This window comes from Cimex lectularius, unplaced genomic scaffold, assembly GCF_000648675.2.
Source record: "Cimex lectularius strain Harlan isolate CLEC.00 unplaced genomic scaffold, Clec_2.1 scaffold127, whole genome shotgun sequence".
NCBI lineage: Eukaryota > Metazoa > Arthropoda > Insecta > Hemiptera > Cimicidae > Cimex > Cimex lectularius.
This window is the reverse complement of record NW_019392770.1, coordinates 1,101,596-1,125,879: the sequence shown is the minus strand read 5'-3', so window position 1 is coordinate 1,125,879 and position 24,284 is coordinate 1,101,596. Positions and strand designations below refer to the sequence as shown.

General features: G+C 36.3%; 2 protein-coding genes across 6 annotated transcripts; both read left to right on the top strand.

Moving 5' to 3' along the window:
* Positions 1-59: 59 nt before the first annotated feature.
* On the top strand, positions 60-7,845 carry LOC106664057. 5 transcript variants are annotated; one of them, XM_024227563.1, is made up of 7 exons: positions 60-229; positions 3,635-3,706; positions 4,092-4,162; positions 4,246-4,330; positions 6,021-6,201; positions 6,270-6,399; positions 6,461-7,845. In XM_024227563.1, the coding sequence occupies exons 1-7, from the start codon at positions 95-97 to the stop codon at positions 6,612-6,614; spliced, it is 828 nt and encodes a 275-aa protein (XP_024083331.1). In that variant the 5' UTR covers positions 60-94; the 3' UTR covers positions 6,615-7,845. The 5 variants fall into 5 exon arrangements, with proteins under 5 accessions (XP_024083331.1, XP_024083333.1, XP_024083332.1 ...); XM_024227564.1 differs by having other exon boundaries at positions 142-384; XM_024227565.1 differs by lacking the exon at positions 3,635-3,706.
* A 1,118-nt stretch (positions 7,846-8,963) lies between these two features.
* On the top strand, positions 8,964-23,128 carry LOC106664072 (cleft lip and palate transmembrane protein 1-like protein). The gene is made up of 12 exons (XM_014389451.2): positions 8,964-9,326; positions 9,382-9,534; positions 15,088-15,185; positions 16,939-17,126; positions 17,816-17,945; positions 18,158-18,295; positions 18,358-18,499; positions 18,566-18,754; positions 21,065-21,252; positions 22,557-22,692; positions 22,769-22,884; positions 22,950-23,128. The coding sequence occupies exons 2-12, from the start codon at positions 9,382-9,384 to the stop codon at positions 22,999-23,001; spliced, it is 1,530 nt and encodes a 509-aa protein (XP_014244937.1). The 5' UTR covers positions 8,964-9,326; the 3' UTR covers positions 23,002-23,128.
* The last annotated feature ends 1,156 nt before the right edge of the window (positions 23,129-24,284 follow it).

Here is a 24,284-nt window from a genome sequence, read left to right as displayed (position 1 = left end):
TTTTATTTTTACTTTTATTTATTATATAACAGAAAATAATAATCACCCGCGTATAACAATATACAAGAAGAAAATAGGAGTAGTTTGCCATTTTATGCAATACATAGATTTTTTTTTTTTTACTCCAGCACACGATAATGTGAGTCATCATCACATTCTCGTTGTATTCTCACGTAAGACGGGTTCTAGACGTCAGCTACAATCAACTAGTACTTTACTTCAGATACCAGTGAGGACGTTTTCAATATTTTCAAGGTTAAAAACCCACCACACACACATACACGCAGTGATCATAGTGGGCACATGTCCACCTTCCCTAATTTTACACCTGAGCAACTGACTGTCCTACTTCTCACCAGTTGGTTTTTTTCTGTTTGTTTAAAGGTAATAACATGCAAGCAAGATGAATTTTTAAGAAGCAGCAACTTTCCTGTGGTGGACATGATCCCTTTCATCACTAAACTCACGGATTTTCAAAAAGCTTCAACTAAAAGTGATCTATAAAATGTTGTATTTTCTCATAAAAATTGTCAGTGAAAGGCAGAATAGTAAAATAAAGTAAACTCCAAGTTTGTAAAACAAGGTACTTTAAAAAATGATTTTACTCAAGTCTCTTCCTCATCATGATATGCTCTTCAACATGTTGTTGGCCATGATATCAAGAGGTTTTAGAAACTATTTTCATAAAGTAAAAGTAAACAATCGCTTGCACATTCTCTCTCTCTCTCTCTCCCTTTCTCCGCCGCTTCTCAATCTTTCTTCCCGTTTCCACCACATCTCTCTCTCTCTCTGTTTTTCTTCTCTTCCCCGCCTCTCTCTCACTCTATCTCCCCTTTCCCCCACATCTCACTCTCACTATTTCGCTTACTTTCTCTCTCATTCCATCTCCCTTTCTCCCCAGCTTCTCAATCTCACTCCCCCTTTCCCCCACATCTCACTCTCACTTTTTCGCTCGCTCACTTCCCCTCTCTCTCTCTCTCTCTCTCTCTCTCTCTCTCACTATCTCTCTCTCTCTCTCTCTATCTCTATCTCTCTCTCCCCCCTCTCTCTCTCCTCTCTCTCACTCTATCTCCCTTTCTCCCCCGCCTCTTTCGCGCTCTCTTTTTTTTCTTCTCTCCTCCGCTTCTCAATCTCTCTTACTCTCTTTCCCCCACATCTCTCTCCCTCTCTCTCCCTCACTCTCTCTCTCTATCTATCTATCTATCTATGTATCAATTTATCTTTCTCTCTCCTAGATTTTATACTTTGTTCTGCTAGGATATTCTAATTCAAACCCCAATCTTTGTGGGGTTCATCCAAGCGTTCTGACTTCTAAATCTAGTTGCTCCATCCCAAAATCCGTCGAACCTTTGTCTAAGCTTACTATTTCGTATCCAACCTTACTCTCTCACACACACACACACACCACAGGCCTTCAAATCCCGCTTGTCCTCGAAACAGCAATAAGTCGGTACGTCTCCAGAAAAACCTGGAACCTAATCTTAACCCGCTAGTGCAACACCTTTCATCCTCCAAGACGTCTAATGACCCCGCGATTTCCTCTCTTGTTAGCAGAGGATCGGAATTTCTTATCATCTTATATAAAATTCAAACAAAACAACGTGTGAATGAAGTAAATCTAATTTAATTTTGTACGTGCAGTCTTAATCACCCATTTATCTAATTGTAAGCTATATCTTAATTTCAGGAAGGATCTTTTCTCGTATCATTTCCCCGTCTCAGAATGTTGTCTGTACAAATAGGATATTGTTTTATTTGTCCAATAATAACAAAACTGAGCTCGAATCACTTTATGTGTACGAAGCACAACACTATAGAATTAAGTAGAGCATGGATTAAATTGGAGCAGTGTGATATTGTGATATGGGTTTTTCTTGTAGAAAGTGAAATCTGTCCAAGTGTTTAATGCTCCTAACCACAGAAAATGAGCTTTCGCTAATTTTAACCCCTTAAATTTCTAATTGTACTAAATGTCGGAAACTGAATATAAAAGACACCCGAGTTTATCATAAACGTTTCCAAAGCCGAGATCAATACCTTTTCTTCCTCCATTATACCCTGGAGAATTGATCAATTAACGTTATTTCTCATGGACTTCACTGTTTAAACAAATATATAATTAATAAACGGAGAGAAAGGGACAAAAAAGGATCGGAAACACAAAATTACACGTTCAAAAACATCACTGCGAAAACCACAAGAGGAAAACTGCCAGTATTAATTTAATTTAAGTTGCCCAATTTCAATATCACAGGATTGACTGCAATTTGGTGGATTTCGTTCATTTCTGCCTTTCGCTGGTCGGTCACAAATATCGCATTACAAGAGATATGGTAATTATGCTATTTTGAAAAAGCAAACAGGGCTAAATTTTTTTAGGAAGAAACAAATTCAATATTCGTTTGTTTGCATCCTCAAAATACCCTGGATACAAATGTTTGGTAAAATAAAATAAAAAATTCTAACAAAATTTTTGCTACGATTCTTATTCGAAAATGACAAATATGTTGATAAATTTTACCGACATACTTACAAATGGGCTTTTTTTCACCAGCATCCTGAGGGTTTATATGACTTCTGCTGTTGCAAACCCTCGCAAAAAAAAAAAAAAAAAAAAAATAGAACCGGATAAATAAAATAAAATATTTGAGGAGTTTTCGTTCATTTCATTCTACTTCTTTTCATTTATAATTACATAAAAGCTAAATACTGTTGGCATAGGCTGAAAAAAGATTCTACTTTCCAACAATTGTAATAACTTCTTTCACTTAATTAATCTTTTTACGTAAGGTATTGGTTGACATGAAAAAGTCAGTGTTCCGAGCGGGATTCGAACCCACGACCTTCGGCTAAATACGCCGCTGCTCTAACCACTTGAGCTATCGTGACTCGGACACCAACTCCCCATCTCAACCTTCCTTTCGAATTTTCCCTTCTTTTTGGTTAAAGCCGAAAGTCGTGGGTTCGAATCCCGCTCGGAACACTGACTTTTTCATTTCAACCAATACCTTACATAAAAAGATTAATTAATTGAAAGAAGTTTTTTGGTCAATCGGACCAGGAAATATAATGAATTGTAATAACGTTCAATTTGGATAAATTCCAGAGGAGTTAATTAAATGAAACACAATAGGACATCGGCAAAAAAATTACCCCAGGAGAATTCAGTTCAAAAATGTATATTTTTGTTTTCCATAAAAGATCTCTAATAATATTCAGTTAATAAAAATATAATATTAAGGGCTTTAAATGGTTCTTTAAACTAATGTTTTTTTCAAAAATTATTTTTTTGACTACTTTACTGAGAGAATGTTTTGGTTTTTTTATATTTTGATGTATATAGTCTCATTTAACACGATCCTGCAAATAATTTCTTATCCTACTTTTTAAAAAATCTATTGTTATATCCACTGCACCTCGAAAAATCAGGGGGAAAAGTATCAAGGGGGGGGGGGATATCAAGGGACCGACAAATTTTCGCTGCATTAATATTCGATCCTTTTTTGTGAAAATTTCTCTTTCGCCGCAACAATGATGATTACACTATTATTTTTGTGTAAGGAGCTTGAAAGTCGCTCGAGCTTTGAAAATTGTCCAGCCCATGCATATATAATGTGACATTTGGTTTTCACAGTTTAGTCTTGTGCTGTGTCTCAGTCGGAGTGCTTTAGCTGAATCTTTGTCTACGCACAGTGAGGAACAATTTGTAAGTACGAAATTAAGTCGTAAATGAAGTCCGTCGTGGGAATTTTGACGAAGAAAAATAAGTTTCAAATTTATCATCAACTAAATAAATTAGTTCAATTTACTTTATTTATTTTTTCACGCGTGGACTGTTTTTGGCAGCATCAAGAAATCAGTTACTAAATCTTATTAAATGGCAGAGTGAGAATGTCGAGACGAAAAAAAATTTTTGCCTTCTCTTATTCTCACAATAGCATTTTAAAGTGGTATACAATATTTCTTTAGGTCTCTTTCCAAAAAGACCAAATTGTGAGCCTTTTTTCGTTGGGTCAATTTGAATTTTTTTCGGTCATTTCGCCTGCCTAATCAGTTCTTTATTTCCAGTGAACAAAATTTTTTCTTTTTAGGAAAACATGATTCGAGGATTATTCATAGTCATAAGTATTATTGATTTGGTGTTTGCAGCTGAAGCTAATAGGTACCGTATTTTTTTTTATTTATTTATTTATTTTTTTTTTTTTAAATCGACTGGATAAAACTATTAATTTCTTTTATTGACAGTATTACCAGTGACAACGGTGTTGGTAATGCCTTACAGAAGAAAGGGAGATTTATTTCTTTCAACAATGAAGAAGGAGAAATCAAAGTAAGGAGCGATGATTATACAAATATACAAATATACTGCCTATTTTTAAGCTTATTATAAGCGACTCGAGTGCTATGATTTCATCGCCTGTAATTAGGGATTGTAAAAATAAAATTATCTATACTTCAAATATATCGAAATAAAAGCACCTGGTGACTAGTATGAAAAGATTGGTATCAATACTTTGAATAGATCGAACTGAAAGTGCTATTCAAAGTATCGATATTGTACAATCGATACGTTTGATATGTCGAAACAAAATCATCGATACCCACTCATGATTGGTATTAGAAAAATTCCATCGATACCTTGAATATATCGAACTGAAAGTGACGAACCTAACTCATGACTAGCATTGAAAGAATTGTATCTATCAACAATCGATACTTTTTATGGCGAAATAAAAGCAACCATACCCTACTCATCACTAGTATAAAAAATGTATCGATACAATACAATCGATACTTTGAATATGCCGAAATAAAAGTACTGATTCCGTATTCATCACCAGTATTGAAATAGTTATATCAATACTTTAAATATATCGAAACAAAAGTATTGTTACCGTACTCATGGCTAGTATTGAAAGAATGTTATCGATATCGTCCATAGCTAACTTTAACCCTAACCTAGCCTAACCAGTTCCTAACCTTAATCATACCACAACTAAACCATCCCTAACCCTAATCTATCCCAACCCACGGTGGGACGTAAATTAGGGATTAAGGTGCGAGGAGGTCTCGAAGACATCTAGGTGCAGGTACTCGCGGGATGGGAAAGGTAAAAGAAGGCTTGGACAGTAAGGTTAGGCTTGAACGGAGAGCTTGGCGTGGAACTGTTAGAAGCGAGATCAGATCATTTGACCAACGGTATGGATAGTAAGCTTTGACAAATAATCTGAGGATTTTTGATGGAAGGATGATATAAGCTGTATGTTGGAAGAACCCCACTTCTCTATGTCTAAAATATTCGAGTAATGACTTGTATAGAGTTAGTTGTGTTCTGATCAATAGATTTAGGTCGTAAAAGTCTTCGTATTTGTCCTAGTCTTCTGTTAGGTTGTCTCTTAAGAACTGTGTCGGGACATCAAACGTCTAGGTATTGTCCTACGTATCTGGCTTAAGTGGATGTCGGTACCTCATTACTGTTAAGTAGTAGCATACAAGACTGTGACAAGTCAAGATGTTGGTAGTCATCCTCATAGGTGGTAATGATGTCCTGGGATGTATAAGAAAGTCAGCACTATAAATGGTATACACGATTAGACCAAAAATGCTCCCTTGTGGGATGTCGGCTTATAACGATCTGAAATCTGACGTTGCCGAATCGATGAGAAGGCATGATTCTTTTGTCGCGTGTCTTTCGTGAATTTTAGACACAACAGGAAGAAGGTCGATAGGTCTCTAGGAGGATAGTTAGGTGAATTTTGAGCTTTAGGATGAGAATGATTGAATCCGTAAGAGAGGAAAGTGAATGGAACGTAGGATCGCGGTTAACAATACTATGGCCTTCTGAGGAAGGTGTATAGCGGAGGTAATTAGGTCTTATCTACATACACATTTTCTTCGTGTACTTTTCCAAGAAAATAATTGAAACAATATGCACTTTTGTACAGTATTTATATGTGATTGCAAATGAGGTTGGTTATTTATTTTTAAATTCATATTTATTAATATTTATTGTATTTTAGCTTGAACTTGATTTTGCCATTCCTTTTATGAAAATCCCAATCAGTAACAAAAATGCAGGACACCTTGTACACCCGACGTTGAATGTCAATACAAGGGGGCTTGTTACAGTCGGAGCGATGCTATTCCTTTTTGTCACAGTCGTGCCTAAAATTGTCAAGTTGTTTATCCCGCACGCTGAAAGTAAGGCGATTGTAATTTTATTACACGTTATGACTTTATTTATGACGGTATTTCTTTTTTTTTTTTAGCGACTACGACTGAGAGTCTAGTGCCATTGATGAGGAGGGTCGAGGAAGCGTTGCAATCTATGGATATATCTTCAACAGAATGTTATCAACGTGCTGCCTGTTGGGTTGCTGGAAAGACTCCTCTTGTAAAGTATGCAATCTGATAGAAAACAATTCATGGCAGTACTTTCAGTTCCGTTTGTATTTTTCAGCTCCGAGTGGCTAGAAACCATGATAGAAAATGAAGCTGTTCAAGAGGCCATTAATAGGGGAATGGGAGGTGTGGACTGTACCTATTACAAATGCCCATTATCAATGAATGTAATATCTCAAATGTTCAAAGCTGGCCGCCAGCTGCTTGTCTGATTTGGAACAATATACTACTGTAAACAATTAACAATGTGTTTTAATTTCCATAAATAGTAATACTTAGTCAACCAAAAGAAGGCTGAGATGTACCTTAAGTAACCAGTGCATGCTGCTCCGACACGATATCTTCCACGACGATGCACATACCTTATACACATGTGTATGTAGATAAGACCTAATTACCTCCGCTATACACCTTCCTCAGAAGGCCATAGTATTGTTAACCGCGATCCTACGTTCCATTCACTTTCCTCTCTTACGGATTCAATCATTCTCATCCTAAAGCTCAAAATTCACCTAACTATCCTCCTAGAGACCTATCGACCTTCTTCCTGTTGTGTCTAAAATTCACGAAAGACACGCGACAAAAGAATCATGCCTTCTCATCGATTCGGCAACGTCAGATTTCAGATCGTTATAAGCCGACATCCCACAAGGGAGCATTTTTGGTCTAATCGTGTATACCATATCGAAAATAATACAGACGATGAAAGAACAAATCTGCTTTACAACAACAACTGAATAACTGAAGACCAACTAGTTGAAATAATAATCAACCCAATTTCAGCCATACTGCAGGAATATTTTGGTAAAGCTTCGAAGAGAAATTACGACAAAACACAACATCAAACATTCACTCTACCTCAGAATTGGTTCACATGGAAATATAAGGAGAAGTGGAAAACTGATAAGCAGATTATTACAGTTAGACAAAGTAAGACTCAGAAAAGTGACAGGTACCGGTCATCTAAAGAAAGATACATGATCATATGCAATGATGATCCCATTGGAAGGTTATGCAATGAGGAGGAAGAAACTGCCCATATTATCTTCTAATGCAATGAAGACCAGGGAATTTCAACAAAGTCAGTCAATGATCTTTTTTTTAAGAAGGATCGAATCCGTGAAACAGAACTAAAGAATTGGTAAAAGTGCAATAAGCAAAAATGATGCAGTATTTGGTAATACCAAAGCCCCGCTTGTTTCATCATCACCAGGGTAGTGATAAGGTTCCTTACCGGTCACTGTCATCTCAGAAAACACCAACTCAGCAATGAGTAGGAAGAAACTGTCCATATTAACTTCTAATGAAAAGCTACCAATGGGGACACAACTTAAAGTACCAAGAAGACCTAAGAAAAATTGCAGCTATGACAATTACTTCTTTTTAAAAGCAAAGATTGGATCAGTTGAACTGAACTAAAGAACTGGTAAAAATACAATAAGCAAAAATGATGCAATACTAGGATAATACCAAAGCCCCGCTTCATGCGTCATCACCAGGGTAGTGATAAGGTTCTGTACCGGTCACTGTCAGAGAAAACCAACACCATACGGGTATATTCAATAATGATCCCATTGCAGGTCATGGAATGAGTAAGAAGATACAGTCCGTATTATCTTCAAATGCAAAGTAACCAATGCCCACAAAACATAGAATACCAATAAGACTCGGGAATTTCAGCAAAGTCAGTCAACGATTTTGTATTTAAAAGAAGGATCCAGTCCGTAAAACAGAACTAAAGAACTGATAAAAGTACAATACGCAAAAATGATGCAGTACTTGGTAATACCAAAGCCCTGCTTCTTAGTATAATCATCACCAGAGTAGTGATAATGCAAAGCAACCAATAGAGCCATAACTTAGGGTACCAAAAAGACTCAGGAAAAAAATTGCAGTAATGAAAATTACCCCCTTTTTAAAAGGAAGGATTGAATCAGACAAATTGAACTAAAGAACTGGTAAAAGTACAATAAGCAAAAACGATGGAATACTTTGGCAATACCAAACCCCCGCTTCCTAGTATCATCATCGGCAGGGTAGTGATAATATTCTGTCTCGGTCACTCATCTCAGACAACACTAACACAGCAAGGATATATTCAATAATGACCCCCATTGCAGGTCATGCAATGAGCAGGAAGAAACTGTCCATTGAATGTAATGCAACCCATGGAGACATAACTGAGAGTACCAAGAAGACTCATGAAAAAATTGCATCAATGAAAGTCACCTCCTTTTTAAACGTTGACTAAACTAATGAACTAAGAAAAGTACAATAAGCCAAAAGGCTGCAGTGCTTGTGTATTAATAGTGGCCACTTTTTTTTTGCCTCTCAGTGTATATAATTGTATAAATCTCTGATCTACCTTCTGAACACGGTGAAAAAAGACTCACGCGACCTTAAATAAAATGCATTGTTGCATTTTAATTTATGTCTAGAGGTTGTTAATTGTCAGAATTAGTAAATTAGGTAGAGTGTATTCACCAGCCGGTGTCGCGGGTAATTCAGTGACGTCATTGTTTATCATCAGAGTCGCTCGTTAATCGTTACGATTCGTATGCGACCTGTGTCTCTATGTCGTTTGACACATCTTTCCCGTATTCATTTGTTCTGTTCGTTTATTGCCGATCGGCAGAGCTCGATTTAGTCCATATTATACCAAAAACATGAAAAGTCCCAAAATATGACCAGCGATTTCATTTAATAACAGCCCGTAGTCATAATAATTTCGTTCGGATGCTGTTGGCAGAAATAGGCTAGTAGCCGGTTGACAGCCGGAACGCCCAGCGCGATAACTGCCACGAAACAATTTACATAAATTTGTTAAGAGTTGGATTTTGTTCGCGGCTCGTGTCGATTTGGATTGTTAAACAATAAAAAAAATTGTCTCGGCGGAATAGAACGTACATTCCCACATAATCAAGGTACATTGTTGACACGTGTCCTTCATCCATGACTGACCGGTTGTAATTTTTCCAGATGCAATTTTCTTTAACTTCCGTTTTGTCGGTCGCCTTCATCGGATGGGTGCTCCACTCCGTCATATCGTTGGTCTTCTTCGTCTCGCCTCCTGCCTGCCGACCCGGCGAGAAATGTTACTATTATTTCACGAAAACTCAACCAAACCTACAAGTAATCCATCAATTTAAAGGCTTTTAATCGAATTATTTGTATTGTAGTTAGTGTGCACTCTGCTTTTAATGCTGCACTTCTTATTTATGATCACGATGACCAAAATCGTGTGTTCACAAACTGACTGAACTGTCAGTTTGCCTGTTCTCGATCTTCAGTCTGCTACGGTTAGGCTTTGTAGCAGCTACGTTCAATGTTCACATGTTGCTGATTGAAACTGCATGAAAAGACAAGACTGGTATGATCAAACTGCCAGACCGTAAAGCGGCCCATAGACGATCAATATTATTGCACAATATTTTGGGTTGTGCAATTTAATTGATCATGTGTAGACGATATTGAAAGTTTGTGCAATACACTGCATGATTGACGAAAAGTTGAAACTATATTGTACAACCTGGAAAATATTGCACCGTCTGTTGGCATTATTGCACAATATCAGCCAGTTTGTGAAGTATCAACAAGTGGAAAATATTGCACAAACTTCAATATCGCCTTCAAACTATTCAAGTTCATTGCACAAACAAAATTTTGTACAATATTATTGAACGTTAAGGGGCAACCGTCAAATTATTGTGCAATCTATATTGTACAATAATATTGACCGCCTATGGGCCGCTTAAGAGTGAAGTATAGAAATAGTGAAATACACGGATGGACAAAAAAAAAACACTACCCATAAATTTTAATCTATTTAGGCTTATTCATATTTATCATACCAAAACTAGGTTTCGTTGTAAAAATAAGACATTTAAAAATAAAATGTTTTATTACCTAATTCTAGAAAAACAATTATTGAATAAAGAAAAAAAAAGAAAAAATGTAAAAAAAAAAAACTGTTCCCTCTAATACCAAGTGTTTCCACCTCTGGCACAAATTACATCCGTTAAATGTCTTTGCATTCCTTCGAAAAGATTTCTGATAAAATCCTGAGGGATTCTTTCTCAATCAAGACCAGCCATTTCCAAATTTTCATGGGTGTTAGGACCTGGGTTTCACCTTTGAACTCGTTGGTCCGAGGTTGACTTTGAGTTGGCCACACCAAGCACTCAATTCCAACCTTATTCAGCCATCCACAATACATACATAGCACTGGCATTATCCTGTATAGGCAAGAATCTTTCACCGATGTGGGGGCAAATGGCGCTACATGCACTTTGATTGTCTTGTAAGTACCTGTGTTAGAGATCTTTCTTACACAACGACCGACATGATACCGGTGCCCAAGGAAACTCCAGAACATTAATGACCAACTGCGGTGGCATTCCACCATCTTGAGGAACAATACAGCATGAGGCGTACCTTTCTCCTGACCATCTCTATATGAAATTACACCAAACTGAAGATTTGAGGCCAACTCTCACCTTATCTGTAAAGAGATCTTGTCCCCAATCTTTCAATTTCCAATTCTCATTGTATTCCCATGCGAATTGAAGCCTGGCCCTTTACTGAGCTGTGGTAAGAAGAGGTCTATGAGTCGGGTGCGGCCCTGAGGTTATTTTGATTGACCTTCTTCTCACAAACTTAGAGGAAACCAAAACCTTTTAGACTTTATTAGATTTCTTATTTCATTTCCTGTAATGCTGTGGTTTCTTAGAGCCTGACGAGGATGAATCTCTGAATGAAACGACCCTGTCCTGCCTTCTAGTGTAAAGCCCTGTTTCTCTGAACTGCTGAAGAATCTTTCCTATTGTAGAGTGATGTATGATTTCACGCTGACTTCTAATAATGCTATGACCTTGTCACTGTCATACTCCCTCAAAGCCTGACTGGAGCCCTAACCACGGCTGATAAATTGTCACCTCTCAACCCTGAACCCTTTTTTTTGGCATACCAAACTGCTAAAAACATAAATCCACCAGACAATGCATTAAAAATAAGCCCTTCGTTCAACAGTCGCTCAGGACAGAATGAAAAAAATTAATCAAAGGACCATTGCACAAACTGCAGAACAACTAAACCTGACAAGTTAGGACTAGAGACAGTAGGACTGCAAGGCATATAGACTCGGAGTAACAGAAACAAACCTGAGCCTATATTACAAGAAAAATGAAACTCCAGAACATATCCTCTGTTAGTGCAAAGGATGTAAAGAAGCTGACTTCTTTTCACCTTAACCTATCGACTAATGTCCAAGGACCTTTAGGCTGATCAAAGGTTGCAATTCAGCATTTACAGTCATTTTGATCAGCCTATCCTCCCTGTGAGCCAAGTAGACTAACCGACAATGGTGAATGGCCAAAATGATCTAAAATGACCAACAGAAATCTCACAGAATTTTAATCGTGTGTTGTTAGAATTGTATATTTCTTCGATTATTCTAATAAAAGGATGGCTTTTGTACTTCAATATTTTCTTTTGCCCTTTAATACAACACTTATCACTCGTAAAGGCTATGTTTCATTTGGTTACTTTTTACTATATAAAAAGCTTAACATCATAATTTAATTAAACAAAAAATGTATATAATAGCCTCCAAGCTCACTGGAGACACTCCTTAATCCAGCCCAAGACTCCTGCCACACCACAGATCTTTTGTGACTTATCCTTTTAAACATTACAATGCTATCAAGAAGTGGTCGATGTCTAATCACCAATTGACACCTCCAAGCTAGCAGGAGAAACTTTGAACTGAAGAGGGACCTCTCAACCCAACCCAAGACCAATCTCTGCCAAACCGCCAACATTGGGCAGTAAGGGTGTTCTGTCATGGGTATATAAAGGACAATCAGTTGTGGTGTAGGAACAGAGATAGGAGACATAACACACTAATTTCTATTTCGACTGTTTCAAACCTGAAATCTGCTTCTTCAGAAGATTTTGTTTTTAAGATTGGCCTTATTGGTTATTAATAACAACAAGGGCTCCATTGGAGCCAAGTAACTGAAACCACATGGTAGAGGAAGCCCCAGGTAGGGAAAGAATGGAAGCTCGTGGGTCTTTCATGATTAATCATTTTAAACATTCCAATGGGCACAGAGCCTCATCAAGGAATTACAATAATCATCGATCGACAACTCCAAGCTCACTGATGAGCTCAGTGAGCGAACACTGGCAAAATGGGGCAGTATAGGTGTACAAAAGAATCAATTATAATATGGGATATAGTGATACAAATTGTTCTGAGGGACCAAACCAAGAATATTGAGATTATAAGATTAAAAAAATTAGATTAATATCAAAGCATTATTCTGGTCTGTCTTATCTTTGCTGTTTTGGTCTGTCAGAAGCGTTTCAGCATATGCCATCCTCAGTTAGGGTTATAAACAGGGTGAGGAGAGAAAACAAATCCACCACTGAAGATTGCATAATGACAAATTGCATCTGGGTGACCAAATCACTCGGGTTTTTAAACAAACCTTGTAGTGAGAGGCAAAGGGAGGTCAGGTGAGATGCAATTTTTGGACATTTGAGACTTCATTGATGTTTTTAAGATTACAATGCTCAATGTCGGTAGCCCAGACATATGTAGCAAACAAAGGATAAAGAAGTTCTTTTTATTCATTATATAAAAAAGAAAGAAAGAATAATATATTAAAGAACAATATAATAAATATTTAACCTATTAAGTGGTCTTCAATAAAAATGCCGCATCAATCAATTTGCCAAAGTCAATTTTCTTAATCCCTTGAATTCTGGACAGTTTTTGTTCAACTTTTTTTTTTTTTTTTTTTTACGTGTTACCACTTTACAAGGTCATATCAACCCTCAGGATGCCGGTGTTTTTGAAAAAAAAAGCCCATTTGTAAATATGTCGGGTTCGAATGCAGAGCCGCTGGATTTGAACCCTGGGCCTTTACCTTACAATGATGAGCATAAACAGTTGCGGCTATCGACACCCCTATTATTATTATTTTAAGGTGTAAAAATCAAGAACCAATCTGGAGCCTTTGTGTTAATTTCTTTTATTTTTTATTAATTATTTCTACTACTTCAAATTTAATTTTTATTTGGACAACGTGAGCCAAACATCCAACTCCCTGTAAGTGTCGGGGATGAGGAATTAGAAAGAAAAGTCTAGGGGCTCTGTGGAAATCAAAGCTTACGACTATGTGGTCTGTGACAGCCTGAGAGGCTGACGACTGAACCTTTTGGCCATCATGTTGCTGTGCGTGTGTGTATATATATATTTTTTTTTAACATAAAATTTTGATTAAAATGACTACCTTGAGTGGTCAGATTATTATACCATTTTTTGGTTTAATTAAATTAAGATGATAAGCTTTTTATATGGTAATAAATAGCCAAATGAAACATAGCCTTTACAAGTAATGAGTGTTGTATTATCACAAAAAAATATTGTAGTACAAATCCTTTCATTAGAATAATTGAAGAAATATACAATTCTAACAACACACAATTAAAATTCTGTGAGATTTCTGTTGGTCATTTTCGATTATTTTGGCCATTCGCCATTGTCGATTAGTCTACTTGGCTCGCAGGGAGGATAGGCAGATCAGAATGACTGTAAATGCTGAATTCGACCTTTGATCAGCCTAAAGGTCCTTGGAAGTTGATAGGTTAGGGTGAAAAGAAGTCAGCTTCTTTACGTCCTTTGCACCAACAGAGGATATGTTCTGGTGCTTCATTTTTCTTGTAATATAGGTACATATTTGTTTCTGTTACTCTGAGTCTATATGCTTTCGGAGTACGCAGTCCTACTGTCTCTAGTCCTAACTTGTCAGGTTTAGTTGTTGTGCAGTTTGTGCAATGGTCCTGAAAGATTTTTTTTTCATGCCTGTCTTGTACAAGTGCTGAACCAAGAATTTATTTTTTAACACATAGACTGATAAATTTGTTTTTGGCAATTTGGTATGCCAAAAAAGTGTTCAGGGCTATAAAAAGTTTTACCTTTTAACTGATTAGTTGGTACCTGATGTCTAATTTTGTTGTATGCAATCTGACAGGGTCTTGATGCAATTCCAAATGGCTCTGAACTTAACTACCGATGAAAGGGTTTAGGCAACCACTTAGAAGAATACCCAACCTTTTGATCTCCCTAGCACAGAGATCAATAGTTGGTTTATTTCCATAGATACCAGCGTCTGACCCATACTCTGAATCCATCTGTATACCAGATTTAGTCGGCATTGCTTCCCCACAACCTTGTCTGCCTATCCCTCCCAAAGCTTTAATTACTCCTTTTTATACTGAATATAATGAAATGCTAGAACATACTGTGATGATATGCAGATGAGGTCGATAAGTATATTTTTGTACCATAATATAAGATATTCTTCAAATAGTAATTTTGTCATATATTAGATAGAAAGCAATTTCTTGACTATTGAATAATATGTTGAATTTTTGTCATTTCAAAATAATCACTTGTAAGATGCATTGATTGTAAAGTCTGCATCTGGGATCATATTTTATTTTTAGTGCGCTTAATTCTGTGTTTAATTTAAAGAGCTCAATATTTATCGTCTTCTCGCTTTTAAAACAAACCAAACATACTTATGATTAACAACTATTGTAATTTATATATTGATAATAAATTATTTTAGAATTTGAGTACAATTTTAATTAAATTAATGTGTGTATTTATTTCAGATGGTGGGTTTCATTTCCGACAGAGTACAGCCAGCGCAAAGAAATGTTCACGAGGCTGTCCGAGTTGATAATTTTGATCCAAATGAATCATGGGAAAGGTAATAAAAATAAATTGAATAATTATAAGTTAAATTCTATTTTATTTTTAGAGAGAATTATCTTGTGTATGGTAAAGTTTGTAAATTAACCCTTAAGAATGTGTTAGTCCTATTCATGTGATAGGGCAGCCAAATTAACCAACACAAACCAAGTTTCTAGTGAAGACTTCCTTTTTTCTTTTTCTTCTTCTTCGGGCTGGCTAGCTACCAGCACCTCGCTTTTATTTATTTTTTAATTTCTACTCGTAAACCCATATTTACCCCTCCACATGTTCCTCTTATACAGATACAGACATAAGATATGGAAAAACGGCTTAATGAATGGCATGAAATTAACCACAATAAAAAGTGTCATTAAAAAAAACGGCCTTAAATTTTTTGAACACTCAATAAGGAGATGTCTTGTCACACTTAAGAATAGGTCATTGTTGGCTTACCCATGGATGCCTCATGGTACAGGAACCTACCACCAATTTATTAAAACTCCCAAGAACTACTAACAGTCAAGTACACGAGGAATTCACGTATTTTTGTGAGAGTCAGAGTGAGGTGCATGTGAGTTCTTGGAAGTCAGACAGACATACAGCCGGTATCACACAAGGGAGCATTCTTGGGCCCATTCTTTATATTATTTATATTGGTAGGGGGCTGCAGTGACCCAGTGATTAGAGCGCCTTATTCATATTTGCCACACTAAGAGTTCTGGGTTTCCCGGTACAGTACATGACTTTTTAAATGAAAATTATTTAAAAGAAATATTGTAAAATGGGGGGGGGGTTGACCCCCGTGTCCACGACACCTAATGGATAGTTGGACGTAAGCCCTCCTGTATAACAGTAATTACATCATTTATACTGCTTACCTTTCTATCCTAATAGCATTGTCAACACCTACAAGGACGATACACAATTTTTTCTACTAACTCGAATTCTATCCAAGCTACCTCCAACACCCAAGAACACCTTGAGCTTATTGAACACTGGTGCAAGAAGTGGAGGACATCAACAAAAAAGAAGTACGGATTTCCATGTGTCAAATACTCAGAAATATACCTAGATAGCAGACTTGCGTGGGTTCCCACACAGGACTTAACAACTTAACAGAAGACTTGGACAATAATTCTATGACTGAAATCCATCGTGACCATCAACACTAAACTAACTTTATACAAGACTTCACTGAGACGACTTTGGACAAATGGATCTCGGGGGTTCTGCCACGCCATCCAAAATCCAGCACATCAAATCCTTTCAATCAAAAGTGCTCAGACAAATCGGCAAAACTCCTTACTATGTCAGTAGCTTCACTATCCATAATGACCTCAGCATTTCTTTTGTCAATGAACTGATCTGTTCCCGATTCCAAAAGTTTCACATTAACCTCTCAATCCATCCTAGCCCTACTGCTCAAGCCCGTTCTACATATTCCCATCCTGAGAACCCGCCACGTCAACATAATCATCAATGGCTTCAAGACTTCCTTGTCCCTTAATCCCCCACACTGAATGCTAGCATTGGCTGGTTTCTCATATGTGTCCTCCGGATGTAGACTAGCTGATTTAGAAAACTAGGTAAATAAGCATGGTATTGTCAAGAGAACCTGAGGGTATAACCCTATTGTGTTCCAACTCCAGGCAACCTAGAGGAATATGGATAGGACACACACATGCACAATTTTTGTCTTGCTGTCTGCTTAGAAAAAATATTTTTAACAAATTGTGTTTTTGGTGAAAATAACTTTTTTTTCTTTACAGATCATTTAACATAACAATACCAGAAACTACAAGAAACAATGGAACTCTGTTTTTGCATGCTTTTATATTTTACGCTGAGAAAAAGATTCCAACATTCCAAGCTGCTGTACAAAATTACTACAGAATCTATTCAATTTTTCCATTGGTTCAGTACCAAGCCCCCAGCATGAATGTAGATCTATTGAAAGGTAAAGTTCGAATAATTTTTTTGCAAATGTGCATAACATAAAATTTACCATTTGAGCAGTTTTTGGTGAATTCATCCTTTTTTTCTTGCTTATAATGGCATAAAAATCTAAACATTGTTGACATAAATGAAAGAAGAGGGTTTAAGCTTTACAACATTTGTAATAATGATGGATTTGGATAAACTCCAGAAGATGAATTTTTGTGCAACACGGGGCATCGAGGCAAAAAAAAAAAAATCGCCCCCAGAGAATCAAGCTCCAAAATATTTATTTTTTATTGGGACTAAAATTTAGTATTTAAAGGCTTTAAAAATTGCTTAAAATGAATTCAAAAAGCTTTTTGTAAAACAAATGTTTGCTTACTTTAGAGAAAGCAGTTTTGGTTATTGTAACTTTTTGTGCATATAATCTCATTTAATACAACCCTGCATTTTATTTTCTTAGCTTAGATTAAAAAAAAAAAAAAAGAAGAAAACAATGTAAATTACTTTAATTTTTTCTCGCCCCCCCCCCCTGGGAAAAAGCTCAGGGGGATCATCGGCAAGACAACGTAGACACTTGGCTAATATTTTTCATATAAGTAAAAAAATGTTTCATTAATCGGTAAACTTCCTATAGCCTCTCCTTCTAAGTAATTTTCTTATAAATGTATAAAAAGACAATTGTGGTTCATATCTTGTTTATTGTAGGGAAAATTCCACAAGAAAAAGTAGACCCAATCAGTCATCTAAAACAAGAGGCAACATTCAATATTGTCACTGGTATTGACGGGCTGCCGCCACATGGTAACTACTCCCCAGAATTAATACCATTTATAAGGTAAGCAAAATATAACTGCACTTTATTTTCATTTGTACTATTTTTTCTTTCTTTTTCTAAAAAGGCCATTTTTATGCCTAAAAATTGTACTGATTGTTAACTAATAACCTTAAATATTTTGACTTTGAATCTATTATTCAAGTTGATGTACTTATCGATACATAATTGTAAGAAATTTAATTTTATAGTTTGTTAATTCTATCTTGTTTTAGGCTGGGTGCGAAAAAGGAGATACTTCCAATAATGGATTTTGATTATTTTAGCGATCGGCTGGAAATATTAACACCAGTCCCTAAAGGTGAAGCTTCAATTAAATTAAAATATTCTCCAATCAACATTGGAAAGTTCAGGTGAAATGGTTTAATAAAATTAAATGTTAAAATATACTTTTAACGCAAACAATTATTTTCAGGTTAAGACTGCAAGCAAGGATTGCTTTTGAATCGCTGAAAGTTTACGGGTTCTCTGATAAAGATATAGACCAGGTTAAAAGCGTATTTTCTGGGACAAGTATATATTTTTTTGGTTTCACCGTGTTTATCTCTTCAATCCATGTAATTTTTTTATTTATTTTTTATTTTTTTAAACAATACCATTGACGATCTTATTACATTGTTTAGTTCCTTCTTGAATTCTTGGCTATGAAAAGCGATGTCAATTTTTGGAACTCTAAAAAAAATTTCGTAGGCCTCTCGGTGAAAACAGTGTGTTGGAGAGCCTTCAGCCAAATAGCCATCTTTTTGTATTTGATCGATGAAGAAACTTCTTTGATTGTTATAATACCAATGGGATTTAGCACTCTAATTGAGGTGAGATATCTATAATTAATCCATTAGTTGAGCTTTATTAAAAACTAATTATTTAATTCAAAAATTTAAATGTCCTTTAATAGAAGGTTAACACAGTAGAGTCCTGGGGGACCGCGGTAGCGGAGTGCTTAGGACGTCCGACTCGTATTTGTCATGTTCGGTTCTGGGTTTGAATCCTGGCATAGCTTATCACTTTTAAATTGATTAACTTTTGGGACTGAGTTGGACGAGTGATTAGGGTTACCGAGTCGTATTTACCATGAAAACCTTTTACAGCTTACGGTCTTTATTTGAATCCCAGCATGGCCCATGGTTACTTTAATTGATATATATATTACACAGGGCGGGCGACCAGGACCCGAGGGGTTAAAAGCCTGAGTAGGCCCGTACCCCATCCCTAGAAGGTCCGGGACCTGGTCGGCTCACGAGTCCTGTATAAACCTATTGGACCTATTCACAAACCCCAGGATTGTGGACCATTTTATCCTGGGGAGTGTTTTGGTTATGTCCTCTCCTTCGAAAGTATTAAATCTTTCCCTAGCATACCTATCGCATTCTGCGAGGTAGTNCTCTCCACTATTTCAGCAGTCTTCTTCTTCTTCGTCGTTGTCTGCTCCATCTCGTCCTTATTCCGCCTCCTCTCCTTCTCTAACTCCTTCACAGGGTTAGACTCTTGTTTTCCACTCATCAGAGTGGAAAACTTCGGTTGAATCGAGTAAAAGACGTGATTATTAAAACGCCGGTTAGCACGTGGCTATATTGAACGTGTTACCTTCCCGCGGTTCACCGCCCAAGTCCCTTTAATTGATATAGTATGGAAAAATGTAATGTGGTTTGAGTCCTCGTCTGCTACATCCAATGGATAGTTGGACGTTAAGCCCTCCTATATGGCAAGAATTATTTTACTTTGTTTTTTCCGGTAGAATCTCAATATTCGAACTAATTGGGATCAAGCCTTGTTAATAGATTCAGTTTTTTCTTGGTCCGCTTGACCAATTAATAACATTCAATTAATTAAGGTTTTGAGTTGAGATAAAAAAGTCAGTGTCACGAGCAGGATTCGAACCCACGACCTTCGGCTTGATACGCCGCTACTCTACCACTTGAGCTACCGTGACCTCGATCCCCTCGGGCACTTCAAAAGGTGCGGTTGAGATGGGAAGTTAGTGCCCGAGGGGATCGAGGTCACGATAGCTCAAGTGGTGGAGTAGCGTTGTATCAAGCCGAAGGTCGTAGGTTTGAATTCCATTTGTGACACTGACTTTTTTATCTCAACTTAAAACCTTAATTAATTGCTTGTTAATAGAGAAGCGTTAATAATGTTAGTACACACAATAAAATTTGTCTTGTTCATTAACATATGTATGGACATACCAGATTAAAAATGTATACTTTAAACAATAAGCTGGAAATTTTAAAAAAGCTGGAAGTTTTAAAAAATCGGAAAAGTTGAGAGCGTAGTTAAGTTGTTTTTCATTATTTTGATCCTGAGCTTCACTGTTTGGAATGCTGCCATCTTTAGATTTTATTAATAATTTTGGTTAAAAATCATTGAAGAAGGCGACATGTGTCTGACCAAAAAAAAGACCAAACTACAGGTTCACCACCTAACAGGGTTAAATTCTGACAAATTGCAGCAGTAGAATTTGACGTGTGCGAAACCTCAATAACTGATCATTAATTCATTTTGAATGTATCTATTGGACCATAAAATGAGTCCGTAATTTTTGTTTTTTGAGGGACGTCAGTGGCTGTAACAGTTTAGGTGTTGACACGGTGCTCAACACTGTAAGGTAAAGGGGTAAAAACACTAAATGCAGGGCCGCTGGATTCAAACCCAACGTACTTACAAATGTTTTTTTTTTAAATCACCAGCACCCCAAGGCATAACCTCGTAGTTGAAATATCCTCATTAAAAAAAATCTTTTTTGTAAATAAATTTAACGAACAATGTATGAACTAGTTTGTAATTCCCAGAACCTTATCACGTTTTTGAGCGATGAACTTCTTCATGTGTTTTCCGCAGTACTCGAGTGAAATAAAGTTTTCCCATTTGTGAAGTTTTTCATGAAAAAATGGAAAATGTGAAGAGCGATGTGCAAATGCAAAAACTATATTTAACAAACGGAAAAATTTCTCTGTCAACCGATACTTGTTCAGATATATGGAGATTCAGATTAACAGGACTCCTCTGTATGTTTTAAGCAATTTATCACTGGTTTTATCCAGTCTTTTATCTGCTAGGATTGGATTAATGCAAAACTCAGTGTTTTTTTTCTTTATATTTTATACAGTTATTTTTGTTTTCAGTTTTGGAAACTTAACAAAGTAATGCCTTTCGATTGGAAGAGGTTAAGATTCAAGAAAGTAAAAAGAACAGCAGAAGAGCAGATGACAATGGATTTTGATAAAGTGGGAATGAAATATCTGATGTACTTATTATACCCTCTTTGTGCCTCAGGAGCTGTTTATTCGTTATTCTTTTTGCAACATAAGAGGTATATTATATTTTTTTAAATTAATTTATTTATTTGTATTTATTTATTTGTTAAAAAGCTACATACAGTGAAGTCATTTCAGCCCCCCCTTGCATTGTTATTGCTGATGGGGTACTTGATATTCTGCCATCAGCCCTCTCATTAATCACACATGCACATGCATGCATGCCTGCACATACACGCACAGAGTATATACAATTCTATATGGGAGGAAGCACCTTTGTTTCCCTTAAAAAGTGGAACAGGGGACCCAATATTTGACCTGCTTGCTTGAGAACCATCTTTATGTCAGGGGTCATGCCTATTCACTCTCTGTAAGGGGCTAAGACATGGCACTTTTCAATCATATGGGACATAGCAACCTTTCTCTACAAACAGACCTGCGCATGTTGTGACCCAAAAGCAGGTGTCTGTATGTCAGTCGGGTATGGCCTATCTCAAAAAAGTCAGTACGAAACTTTCTTTTTGGTTCAGACTCTTAGAGGGCCATCATTGTGTTGTCGATTCACAAGAGCTTCTCAGACAACCCGGTCCACGCATTCTCTTGTAGCGTTCTTTACTGCTCGCACAGTCACTGGGCCGGATCGCAGTAGTTCAGTCTGGAGGGCAAGACATTCCAGCTTTCATTTTTGGCATGGGCATGTTTGTTGCCCTCCAGCCTGACATGTAAAATGACACAACTCAGCATATCTTTCCAACAAGAGCACCACAAGAGGATCCACCGAGAATCTGTCCTGGTTTGCAGATATCGTGCTCAGGAAGTTGGTACAGATGAGGTTCTGTCGTGTGCACCCAAATACTCTAGTACATACGGAGCAAGTTTAACTTATGTTACTTTGACACATACATACACACACATTGCACTATTATAGAAGGGTATTAAAATTTAAAGCTATATCGTTCAAGAAGGTGGTAACATAGTTATATAAGTTTTTAGGATTAATCTTTGTAAAATTAAAAGGTTTGCGAAGCATTGAAGTGTAGTTGATGGCTGAGGGAGGAAATCAAAGTATGACTTTCCTTCATCATCGTGGCTGATTGCTTTATTGAATCAAGTGTCAAAAAACCGTTTAAAAAATGTACATTGAGCACTTGCCATTTGAAATAGCATGAGAAACTAGACAAAAAAAATAAAAGTTTATCTATCTTGGGTTTTTTCCTAAAAATACCCCATTAAAAAATATAGGAGGGACAGAAGTTAAACTCACCCTGTATGTTTTTTGTATTCAATTTGGCTATTTGAATATTATATTTATTTATAAACATTTCCCATTAATTACACAAAAAAACTTCTTTTTTTTCAGTTGGTATTCATGGATTATTCACAGTGTCGTCAATGGAGTTTATGGATTTGGGTTTTTGTTTATGCTTCCTCAACTATTCATTAATTATAAACTCAAATCAGTCGCTCATCTCCCTTGGAGGACATTTATGTACAAGGTGAATTTTTAAGATTTTAGAGGTGATGCGTGAAATTCCCTGCAATTCTTATTGTCTATGATATTGGATTTTGCAGGCTTTTAATACATTCATCGATGATCTTTTCGCTTTTGTCATCGACATGCCTATAGCCCATCGTCTGGCATGCTTTAGAGACGACATTGTGTTCCTAATATATCTTTATCAGAGATGGTAAGACTTATTCATTAATATTTTTCCTAATAAACACATTTTTATACGTGCTTCTTATTTTGTAGGTTATATCCTGTCGACCAGACGCGAGTTGACTCTACTCTTGTAGACGATTAATAAAATTTTGTGCAATTTTTTACATTTCAGTATGAGTGACACTCATAATAAACATTTGATTGTGATTCCCTTAAAAATAAGTTAAAATATTTTTGTTATTTGAAATAAAAATCTTTAGTATAATTGACTTGTGTTGTTTACCTATGTTATTTTGCTGTTGTATATTTCGTTTTGAAACTGAACATCCTTAGTCCATTTATTCATACTTTTTTCCTAATGTTATAACTGGCACTGGATTGAGGAATTATCAGAAAATCCAGTAAGATTTCCTGGAAAGGCTTGATAAGTCAATTTGTAAAAAGAAGGTAAAACTGTTGGTCCAAGGATAGTTCCTGATTTTGTTCTTCAAAGTTTGAGAACTGATTATGTCACCTGTAGCTTTTTTCCACCAAATTAACCCTTTTTAACTAAACAGTAACCTTTTTTTAATTTCAAATTAACCCTTTTTGACTTCAAAGTTATGTTTATCATTTCAAATTAACCATTTTTAAAACTTCAAATTAATTTTTTTAATTTCAAATTAACCTCTTTTTATTTCAAATTACCCCTTTTTAACTACAAATTAACCTTTTTTCATTGAAAACTAATTCTTTTTAACTTCAAATTAACCTCTTTTTATTTCAAATTACCCCTTTTTAAGTTCAAATTATCCATTTTTAACTACAAATTAACCTTTTTTCATAGAAAACTAATTTTTTTAAACTTCAAATTAACCTCTTTTTATTTCAAATTACCCCTTTTTAATTTCAAATTATCCATTTTTAACTACAAATTAACCTTTTTTAATTGAAAATTAATTCTTTTTAACTTCAAATTAACATCTTTTTATTTCAAATTGTCCCTTTTTAAATTTAAATTATCCATTTTTAACTTGGATATAATAAAGACAATTGGAGGACTTGGACAATATAGAGTAATTTTAATAAACTGTGCCCCCCCCTCATTGCAGCGAATACACATCAGAGGTGTATGCGATTTGGCAAGCTCTCGATGTGGTGCGGACCGAGGAAGGATCTGCCTTCCTCGTATGCACCGACTCTCTGAGCGCTGTTTGGGCCATGCGAGACAGTTTCTCTGTGGACCCTCTCGTCGTGCTGTTGATGGAAAAATTCGCCGAGTTGAAGCGCTTGGGAAAAACGGTGGTTGTTGTCTGGATCCCCGGACACGTCGGGCTGGAGGGTAATGAAAGTGCGGACGAGGCGACAAAGGCCGGGACGTCCTACCCTCCAGACCGGACCATCACGACCAGGCCCTCTGACTCCAAGTTAGCAGTAAAGAACATG